Source organism: Lissotriton vulgaris, unplaced genomic scaffold (genome assembly GCF_964263255.1).
Source record: "Lissotriton vulgaris unplaced genomic scaffold, aLisVul1.2 SCAFFOLD_1074, whole genome shotgun sequence".
Taxonomy (NCBI): Eukaryota; Metazoa; Chordata; class Amphibia; order Caudata; family Salamandridae; genus Lissotriton; species Lissotriton vulgaris.
Window position 1 is genome coordinate 755,503 of NW_028254715.1, and position 11,289 is coordinate 766,791.

At 43.3% G+C, this 11,289-nt stretch overlaps 1 protein-coding gene across 1 annotated transcript in view; it reads right to left on the bottom strand.

Moving 5' to 3' along the window:
- Positions 1–10,915, bottom strand: part of LOC147659455 (uncharacterized) — a 264,915-nt gene extending 254,000 nt beyond the window's left edge. The window contains exon 1 of the mRNA XM_086951745.1: positions 10,808–10,915. Within this exon, the coding sequence (XP_086807871.1) occupies positions 10,808–10,882 (75 nt within the window). The 5' untranslated portion in view covers positions 10,883–10,915. The remainder of the gene's footprint in view (positions 1–10,807) is intronic.
- Between the last annotated feature and the right edge of the window lie 374 nt (positions 10,916–11,289).

Sequence of the window (11,289 nt, forward strand, 5' to 3'; positions counted from 1 at the left end):
TGCCCAGGTTGGCCCAACATGAACAATCAATTAGCATTTGCGAACGCCCCCCTCAGGCACCGTATCCAGATGTCAATCAGTAGACAGCTATCAGAGCACAGCACTCAATGTCCGGTTTTTGCACTCACAAGATCAAGGATGTAGGTAGGCATCAAGGATGCAATTTGCTTTCTTTCCCACTGCCATGAGTGGGGCGCACAGAGAAGTCCATGCTCTGTAGGCGCCTGGGATTGCATGGACAGCTCGGATTGCATGGACAGCTCGGAACCTGCACTGCCTTATAGTTCAGCCAGGGCAGATGCTGAGATTTAGACCCTACTCAGTTCAGTATTTTAAGGGATGGGTTTAGGAAGGGTTTGTGCATTTCTAAAACTTTAGCTTCTCACGAGCCAATGATCCAGCTGACTTTTAAGATGCTTGCTTAATATGTTCTTCATTTTCCCCTTGAAAGCTTCTGGCGCTGTTCTGTATGCCACTCCCTTCTTTACATCTCATATCTTCTGCTGGCTTGGTTTATCAGGAGCTGCTCATCGCATGGAACAACGCAAGTGTTTCTCGAATAGTGGAATGTTGCTGTTCCAGGAAGAAAACTATCAATTTTACAAAACAATGTTTGAAGCAATTTGAGATCAGTGGGAAGATGTCTGAACAAATTGCACCTGATGACTTATAAGCCCTAAAGGAAGAAGCACGTGACTTGAGTAAAATATGCCTTGTACAATTCTCAACAACAAATTAATAACCATGCCAAACTGAAGTGCCTGCCCACCTCCAGAGCAGTGGCATGCCGAGGAGCACGCCTGGGAGGAGTCTGAGAAGAGGTATCACCACTAAAGAGTCACGAAGGAAACTGCAAGCAGTTTGAATCTCTCATCGTGCACGTGCCTATTCCTTTATTTTGGAACTCTTTTTGATTCGATTTTGAGCTCAATAGAAGTGTTCACAACATACGGTGGTGCTTTATTACATGCAGTCCCATCCTTTTATCGATGACAATGTGAAAGCTGTGCACCTGATGCACCATTTGTCCTGACTTTGGAATATTGTCGAACTCCAAGGACTCTTCTTTCAAGCCTGAATCAGATTCAAATTCTGGTGCATCAGCTATGATGCATGAATGTCAACAGAATTGCACCCGACCAAAAATCTCAGTCTCTACTTGAACAATAGGTACTAGCAGCTGAACACCAGACAGACTGCAACAGAGGAACTGCAACAGAAGAAAGTCTCAGGAAATGTACTCTTTCTATGCCCTGGATCACAGAATTGCATTCCACTAGAGATCCCAACCACTGCCTCCTCCAAAAGACGAATTAGCTCAAGATATATCTGGTAAAGGACCATCTATACTAGAACAACTAACTTGGGCTGACTATTTAGCTTTACCATTTACTATGCAATCATGCATTAAGTGTAGACCATCAGAGATACATTTGAGGATAGTCTTTGGAAATTAAATGTTTGGCGACCTCACAAACTCCTACGTCATCTTCAATGAAGACTGAGGAATAAAACAAAAAAGGGATTTTATTTAAGATGCTTAAACAAACGTTGCAGCACACCTAGCTTTTATACACATGTAAGAAGGTAGCCCTATGAAAATGCATCAAAAACAGATAGCTACTCCCTCACACTTATAAGTAGTAGAAAAAGTTAATCATCGCCAATATGTAGTCAGGAGAGTAGGTTGTTGGACAGAATTTAGATGGCGATGAATGGAAATGTGTAGTTAAGGCTCCTTTTTGAGGCTCTATGCGGCTCAGTCAGAAGTTGTTTTAGCACGATTAGACATTCCAAGAGGGATACAATCTGTGATGAGACCTGGGTTTTTCCCCAGAGAAATCCCTCTATGCAATACAGATGGGGTTCTACTTGTGAATAGCGGTTTAGAAAGGGGAATCGTGTGCTGCAAAACCAAACAAAGTTAGCCCACATTCCAAAGTGCTTAACTACAATTCGGCCACTAAAGCCACACGGGGTAATACTGCAACTGTATGGCTGCAGTATTTACCTGGGTGGCATCATTTGCCTGTTCATCTACGGGACTTAGGAAACATCCTTATGAAGGATATGGAACACTAGAACATTTTACTACTCATATTTGTAGTTTTATATTGTTTTGTTGATGATCATCTATCTTCATGACATTTTGTATGTTCCAGGAAACTACAAGAAAGTCGAAGGTACTTTCGTGGATGGAAAATAAAGTAGGTGTCCACAGGAACAACCACTTTTCTTTCTTTATCAGAGGGCAGTGCAATTTTTGGTTGCATCCTGTCACCAGACGTCATTATAATAACTCCTATATCGGTGGGTACCGATGTAAATCAAAGGAAGCATGGTTTGTGTTGACATATTTCATTAAAGCAGTTTGTAAGATGTAGGGGGTCGCTTGACATAAAACAATTATCATTCTGAAGAAACGTGTAAAGTACATTCTTGTTTCCCATTGTTCTGCTAATAGAACACCATATGACCGAGCAAGCATTTTGTGTTTGTTGAGGCTGAGGGAACAGCGGTTACTGAATGTGGTATGTTAGATCATCGACTTGCATCCAACGGGACCAATTATGCTTGTCATTTTACGAGCAAAAATAAGGGTTTACAATCTACTTAAAGGGGTTATTGGCAATAAAAGATTACTTCAGGGCATGAAGACAGCAGTTTCCAAAAGCTTAACATGCAATATACTTTTTAATTTGACAGTTCCTAGATGTTCTCAATACAAAACTGTAGAACTCAACACTGTGGTCGTAGGAATTCTTTGGATGTATTTAACCAGTTGTTCTGCGTGGTACAACAGAGTGCTTAGTTATTTTCAACGTAATTGTTAGCATAGAAATGTTATCTGCCTAGCTTTAGGAAGCATGCGTCTTGCCCCATGTTATTTTATTGCAGTCTCCCGTCTCCGTGTTTTTGTTGTTGTTTTTATACTGCAGTTAATACGATACTCACACATGTTCACTGAAGATCTTGTGAAGCACCCAATGAGTGCCCTTCAGGGGCAGGGTTGCCCCAGATCCAAAATGGCTGCCTCCCATAGGAGCTTCAGCCCAGCTACGATTTTGGTTCCGTGCCTCGTCCCTGGAGCCAGGGAATTGATAGCTGGTGCCTCTGTTAAACTGCTTAGTGGGTATCTGGCCTGTACCCTCGCACTGCACAGAGACAGCGGCTTCAGCCCTCTCTGTTAAGGAAATGGCAGCATCCACCAAGAGCAGCTACACTGTGTCGAGCTGACCAAGTAGTGCAGAGTAACAGTGCAGGAACTTTTAGAGGTCTTTTAAAGCCCCGTTAGAAAGGAAATTGGAGGGGGGGGGGGGGTGAGGGGGAGGAGGTGGTTCCAGAGGGGAGGTGCAATGGTCGCACCAATCTGAGGAGGAAAGGCAAACAGGGAGACAGTGGAGCACCGATCTAGAAGAGAGGTTCGTGAAGAAGAGTGCTCCTGATTTGAAGTGCGGCTGAATGATCCCTTCCATAGATAACGAACAAGAGTCAAACGAAAAGGTAGACTTCACAGCTCGAGGTATCATACACCCAGAAATAAAAGGGATGGTGCTGAGGAACAGTCTGAGAATAGTGAGGCCTCTCTCTCTTACAGAAAGAATCTGTATACCTGCCAAAGCACAAGGAGATCCAGAGTTCCATGCAGAACATGGAAGAAAATGGCACGATTCTGGATGGGGCATATGAAGAATCAAAGAGCTGTGCAACAGAGACAGACTAGAAGGTGAGTAGAAGCAAAGACACAACAATGTAAGAAAGATGCTAGCAGAGGCCAGAACGTCAAGTGCTGTGCAATCATGTCCAAAAATCAAACTAGAATCTAAAAGTGAACATCTCGAAAAAATGCAAAAGGCCACAATCACGTGCAAAAGTCCAAAGAACATATATCCAGATCCTGAGAATACCTCCCGTATTGAAGAATAGCGATTTAAAACTGAAGTGCATGTGTTATTGGGAACTTTATTCCAAAAAGGGCCTAGGACATTGAAGTGAATGGGCTGAAAGCTTTGAGAACGCCCACTTGGGTTCCCTTGGGCACAGAGGGCACATACACCATGCTAGCAGATCGTCATCCACACCCAGCGGCGTAACACAAAAGAATGTGCCCACCATGCAGACTGCGAAGACGGGCACCAGAATATCTCGTATCTCAGAGATATTTATTATTTGTGGTCTTAATGGGGCCTCTAAAAAGCTGGAGCCACCCTGCACCACAGGGACAGCAGTGACATGCTGAATGAATGAAATAATTTGATAACATGAACGAATCACGCCCAAAGGGGTATCTCGGTGCGCAGTCAAAACAGCATGGTTAGATACTGAGTTAAAACAGAACAGTTTTTAGTGCTTTCCTAAATGTATTATAGTCAGGTGGTAGTTTGTTCCAAAGGGTAGGAGCCAGATATGATAAAGATCGTTCACCCCATATAGATCATTGGATACGGGGGACTGACAGTAGTTCCTTCTCACTGGAAGGAAAGTTCCTGGCAGGGGGATATCATTTGAGCCTTTGACAGAGATACTCAGGACCCTTGCCCAACCAGTCTTTATAGGAATGCGCGTCTCTGATTTTTTCCTGACTCAGTCTGGCTGACACCAAATTCTAGTTGCGTGTTGCTGTGGCCCGCTCAGATCTCTCTCCAGCTTGTACCCATCTGAATGCCGCCTAATTTAAAGACCTTGAATAATGGACCTTGCTGCCTCAAATTTGTTTGACTTTCTCTACAGTTGCGGGCCAGAACATTGCTTTTCTGAGGATTAACTAAACTACTTCTGTGTGAGCAGCTGGCACCCTCCGCGCATTAACCTCTTCTGATGTCTCAATCCTGATGATGTCCCTGAAACTAATTATACTGGGTTGAAATGTCAGGTCGATAGTGGAGGCTCATTAGGAATGTATACTGTTAGAAATTACAAAACTTTGACTAAGTCTGTATTTCATTCAGTTCCTTCACATTTGTATTATTTAGCAGGTCTTTTGTATGAACACATTTTGACACCTCACCACATGTGCACAGTGTGATCACCTAAATACTCAGCACATTGGTTTCTGGCATAAGTTCAACATATCTGTTGATGAAGTTGTGTTGAAATGTATTCAATTAGAGGATAATTACTGGCCACTGCTCTATCGCTGATTAATGTATTTTTTAAATGATACCACTGTTACATAGTTCTTCCAATCTAGAAAAGATTCATCAGTCACATGCTTAAGGACCAGTGTGAGGTCTGCATTGTCCCAGGATTATTGGTTTCAGAGCTTTGCAGGACTGGAATCTCAATCTATACCAAACGCTTCTTAAGGCCTAAAGGAAATATCAGTAGTTACTAGTGACTGAGGAGAGCCACTTTGTCATTTTTGCCAGTAGGTCCTCCCCCCCCTGTTGCATTAGTCCTCCCATCTGCTCTAAAGGAGTATAAATGACGCAACTAGGTGAGACTCAACTGAGGTGAGGGCCAGTTACCACATCCAAATCAGGACAGTGTTTGTGGAGTTAATAACCTGTTAAGGTCCTGCTTTTGTGGGACTATATACTCGGAATCCTCCACACCCCCTACCCTGTGTCCATTGCAGCTGTTGTGGAACTGCTGGCACAGGAAAAGGCTGACCGTGAATGTCGGTCACAGCCATTGTGGGTTAAAGGATCCCTGGGTGTGGGCAGTGGGCCCAACTGGAGTTTGCTTGTGGACTCCCATCATTGAGTCTTTGCTCCTTATTTCTCCTCCACTGGGTGCTTAAGGGTCATTGCCCTATTGAGGGTGACTCTTGCAAGAAATGTATGTGCCCCAAATGTCATTCTCTAGTCTAGGCCGATGGTCTTTAAACGTTTTAATGCCAACCCCCTAGTTTAAAAAAGAAAATAGCAGGCACCCAAGAATGTCAAACATATTTTCTCACAATAATACTATAAAGTTGGCAGCTATGACCATATTTTGCAATTCAGATACTGCAGTTATTTCAATTATCCCTTTTAAAATGCAATCAACTACATGATTAACAATATTCTAGTGGCAGCCCAGAATCTCTAAAAGTGTAGTGCGCACACACACATATTCACCTTGGAAGCCTCTTTGTCTTAAGTCATGGCTGCCCTTCCTGACTATGTGGCCACTTTGAAAAGAATTGTGTGCACCTCCACACTTAACTGTTAAGGGCCTCGGACGAAGTGTGAAGTTAAGGGTGCTCACGAGCACCACAGATTAACATCCAGTCATAGGAAAGAATTTGGTCACATACAATTGGAAGGTGCATTTCACAGTGTAAATTGAATAGGAAAGGGCTTCACATTCAGTAACCTTGAAACAAATGCCACACACGGGTTTTGAACGGGTTAATCAAGTGACAAATCCCATTAGAAAGGGCTTTGCTATGTTTGGTTTCCATTGTGTGCAATTGTGTTATAGGTATAGTACTTAGTTTAGTATGACTTAAAACATTATTCTTTTTTTAAAGTAAACGCAGTGACTGAATTAATAGCATTATTAAGTAGATTACTTTGTCGGTTGAGTTCTGAGTTTATAGCCACATTACCTCCATGAGTACAACTTGGACTGCTCAGTATTGCTATGCTAGAGTCATATGGTAAAGGATAGTACTTGTTAATAGCTTTGATTCTAATTGTAAGAAGTAGCAAGGAGGGCCCAGGACACCAGAGGTAAACAACTCCAATTGTTACAACCAGGTCCCAGGAACCCTGGATAGCCTAGGTAATGCCCGAACAAGTTCCCGCAGTGATTTCACATGACAGAGCAAAAAGGTATTTGAAAATATTTGTGTCTGCGGTTTGACTAGAACTCTTAGGGAGGGCTTAGCACCATGCACTTCTGACGAAAACCCTGGCACACACTGACATTCGACCTCATCTGGTATAAAATTGTAAGCCCTTTCTTTCCCTCAATTCTACATACAATGCATTCAGCAATTTGAACAACTCATGCACTCTTCAAATCATGGGAAGACTACTGTACTAGTGCATTAGAACTTTTGATTATTGGAAACACAGCAGAAGAAATGAATGAAACGACTCTTAATAGAGCGCAGCCGCATATCAAAGGGATCTTAGTGCTTAGATTCAATACCAATAGCAACAACTGCACACAAAAATACTACCCTATCAGCATAGAATGGCCTAATCAAATAAATACATCTTCAGCTTTTTTCTAAAACATGTTCAATGTTTTTGTTCATCTCAGCTCCAGGGGAATAATACTCCCTTATAGGAAGAGCTAATATAGAAAACACTATCCACCCTTTTCTTGATGTTAAAAAGCGAGGTGTCATGAAGCGTTGCTGTTTTTCACGTCTCAATGATCGTTGGATCTTGTGTCTAGGAAGAAGAGATATGAAGTAGTATTTTCTGCTACTATAATAGGCTTTATGGTAAATACAAAGAGTCTGACATTTTACCCACTGCCCAACCAGTAGCCAATGAGTCTAAGATTCTGGCTGAATTCCAATGATTAAACATCACTCTGATAACCCGATATAACATGCAATTGCATAATCAATACAAGAGTTTATAAGGCCACTGCCCTCTTTTGCATATAGATGTGAAGCAAGCCTGACACGCCAAGAGACCATGCCTCTTCTTCCGTCACAGTCTGTATATCTCAAAATGTGAGGCTCAATGAGTGCGGGCATCAGACCAAAGGGGAAGGTGGTAGGGGAGAGAGAGGCACATATTAGATCAGTTTACTACAGATACATATAAGCCCAAGGCCTTAAAAAGGAGCTGCTGCTCTACGTGAAATTGGGCATTGCTGATCCAATTTGGAAAGAGTGTAAATCACCATAACCACCAAATTTTAGAATTGTTGGAGCTTCTTAACTATGTTGGTTAGTATACCTAAAAAGCACTTATTCACACAATCTAATCTCGATAGTATTATGGATTCCACATCAAGAACCTAAAAAAAGAGCAGTATAAAAAGAGATGATCCTCCTTACTAGTATAATCTGAAGGAAACAAAAAGTTACAACACTGTCTCGCTTCTCAAACAACAGCAATATATCAAGATGAAACCCAAGGTTCTTGACTTTGGATGCAGGTGATAAAGAGCAACCCATACCCCTGCCCCATAAGGTGAGGTACCATGAAGGAGGAAAAATAAAGTGAAGCCCAGAGGAAGTTGATTGAAATGCAAGATATGCAGGGAGTTATCAACATTTAAAACAGACAGTACCAAACCTTCTCATATTGGCCCCTAGTGGTTGACAATCATGACTTTGGTGTTGGCTAATTTCAGCATAAGTCATTTGCTGCCCATCCAATTCCATAACAGAAGTAGAAGCCATTCACTGGACAAGAGAAGCAATGGCATAACATAAATATTGAGAAGACAGGTGGGCATTGCGGGGTTCTGAGGAACATTGCAATGTTAGAGCCTGGCAGTGAAGACGAACGTGGAAACAGAGACTACTTAGAAGTTGTCAGGAGAAACGATGTACACCTTTCTAATCCTCTGCCTTTAAAGCCCAGTGAAGACAGATGGAAAAGGCAATAGGTTAAATGTAGCTGACAGATCAAAACAAAAGTTCTGACACAGGCGACATCAGAAACAATTCTGAGGTTGGCCAGCATGGCCAGGGAAAACCTGGTTAGGCCTTAAACCCAAATCTAAGCCAAGATATCTGTTGTATAAACATCCTGAGCCTTCAAGACTTTACCAACATGAGGTAGCAAATAAATTAGCCTTAAAGTGGCCGTATCAGATGGATCAAAGGAGGGGTTTTAGTAGAGATCGCAGTTATAAACTTATAGTTTTGAAAAAGAAACCCAGAACATAGATTTTATATAAGGACAGGTTTGAATACTGTAAGAACAGTGTCTGAAAAACTCTTCGGAATCGAAGCAAGGTAGGGAGCCTGGGGCATATCCACAACAAGCAAAGATGGACAGAATGTGCTAATCATCCAAAGGTATAGAAATGTCAATAACAGAATACGCTGTGATGAGGTGAAACAGGAAATAATTAAGTTGTACGGACGGCTAAGGGGAAAGAGGAGACATATGGAGTTATGAAGGAGAGAAGGTCAGATGAGGAGAGAAAGGACTGCCATGAAGAAAGAGTCAAATGGGAAAATGAGGGGCTTGGGAGAAGGGGTAAAGATGGGGAATTCATAGGCTGATGGGGAAACCAGGGGTTGGTGTGATAAAAAGATAAAAGATGTGATGGGGAAACTATGGACTACAGAGGAGTGGGGAACTGTGATTGCTGATAGCACTAGAACTAGAGGGAGAAACCTCAACTGCTAGACAGAAAAGTAAACCTGAGGGAAGGATGAAAGGAAAATGGTAAGTTATTAAGAAAGTGGACTGGCAAAGAGAAACAGAAGAAACAAGAAAGACACCAACTGCAAACGACAGATAAGGAAAGCAGAGACCAGAAAGGTCATCAGAACAAAAACTGTTCAGTTAAAACTTACAGAAAGACACTGGAAACTGTTACTGGGAAAGAGAGTTAATAAAGGAAGCGTCTTCCCCCAAAAGTATGGAAAGGAGGAAAACGAGAGCTACGGATAAGGATGGGACAGGTAAAGACATCGCAAGCTAATTAAGAGTTTAGGAGAAGACATAAGAATTGTTGAAGATAAAGGAGAATATAAAATCAGAAGCCTCCTACTGAGAGAGGGATGTAAAAAGATAGCAGGAAGTTGGTAGAGGAAGATGAATGCAGCCAAGATGAAATTGCTAGGCAGTATATAAAAGGAGAACTAGAACTTCAAAGAAGTGACAGGGAATAGTAGAGGGTATGACAGGATGAAGACAGATAAAAATGATCTCACAGGGAGAACATAAGGAATGCATGGGACTAGAGCGAAGCAGTGAAGAGGAACAGAGAAAACAGCTGTATAGGAGGGAATAAAGCGATCAGAACTAGAGACAGGGGACTGATAAGGCCATCACGAACTACAAGGGAGTGAGTGGAGAGGACACATAGGGTTTAGGGGGTGCGGGCACACAGCGATAGTAGGAAGTTCAGGATTAGGGTGATGGCTGCTACTAGTTGTAGCCATTAAGTACGAGAAGGTAGAATAAGGTAGCAGGACAGTGAGGAAGATAACAGGAAGACAGGCAGGAGCACAAGAAGTAAGTAGTGTCTGCCTGGCGTGAGCTACAGGTTGATGGACGCAGACACGAACATGGAAAGAAAAGAAATGCAGGAGCATCTGTAGGCATGAGAAAGAAAGAACATCTGTACGGGAGGGAGATGAGACGGGTCCGGAGAGTGAAGTGAGCAGCAGGATCTGAGATGAGGGAAAACAAGAACCTTGGAAGGCAAGGGATGCAGGGAACCCTTGCGAAGAGAGACAGAGGGAGAGGAATTGGCTAAAAGACGCCAGAGGACACAGGGTGAGCCGAGCCTTCAAGGTGAGGAGGAGGGGTACCGATGGAAAAAAAAAACAGGAAACGAGAGAATTGCCGGGAAGGGAGGAGTGTATGATAGAGGAAAGTGGAAACAAGAAAGGACAGAGAAAGTGACCGCATGACATTGTTAGTAGCTATAACATGAATGGAAACTAAGCAATGGAGTATATTTTAGAGGAGAGACAGACATACGAGGAGAGGGATGCAAAAAGGGAGAATTTATGAGAGCAATAATTGGCATGGAACGTGCGGAAACTTGGAAAGATGGGCTCGGTTAAGTAATTCGCGAGCCGAAGAAGCGAAGTGTTGAGCTTAAACGACACCCCCCCAAGATCACACATCTAGTAGGTAGTTAAAGCAGAGTGCACATATGTGCTTCAACGTGCTGCGTCTTTTAATATCTTCCCATCGCTCCAACAGCTTTCAACCTTTACCTCGGAAAACGCCTCCTCTGCGCCGTTCACCCGCAGACATAGCAGCAGGCAGCACAGTCCCAGCCTCCTCAGCATGGTTCCAGCCAGCAGCAGCAACAGCAGGACCGAGGCGCCTCCAGCCACATGGAAGGAAGACGCGTCGCTCACGAGCGGACCGAGAGCCGACTGGAGGCTGAGGCCACGCCCCGCCTGCCCGCCAGATGAGACACCCCTGACCTGCCTCCTGCTCCCCCCATCCCACAAAGCAGGTGTGGCCCGACTCTCCTACGCGGCTGTTTATTTCTCTTCCTCAGCAGTATTTTATTCTGTAAATAGTCGTAAAACCGCTGGTTATTGGGGAGACATACTTGCGTCACAGTGTGAGAATAAACCTCTGTACTTTCCTGTGCATGCTGCGCGTTCCTTTGATATGTCTGCATTTGTCTGGGAGCTCATTGGCTGCCCAGGTCGACGCCCATAGCGGTTCCCATTTACAATGGTCA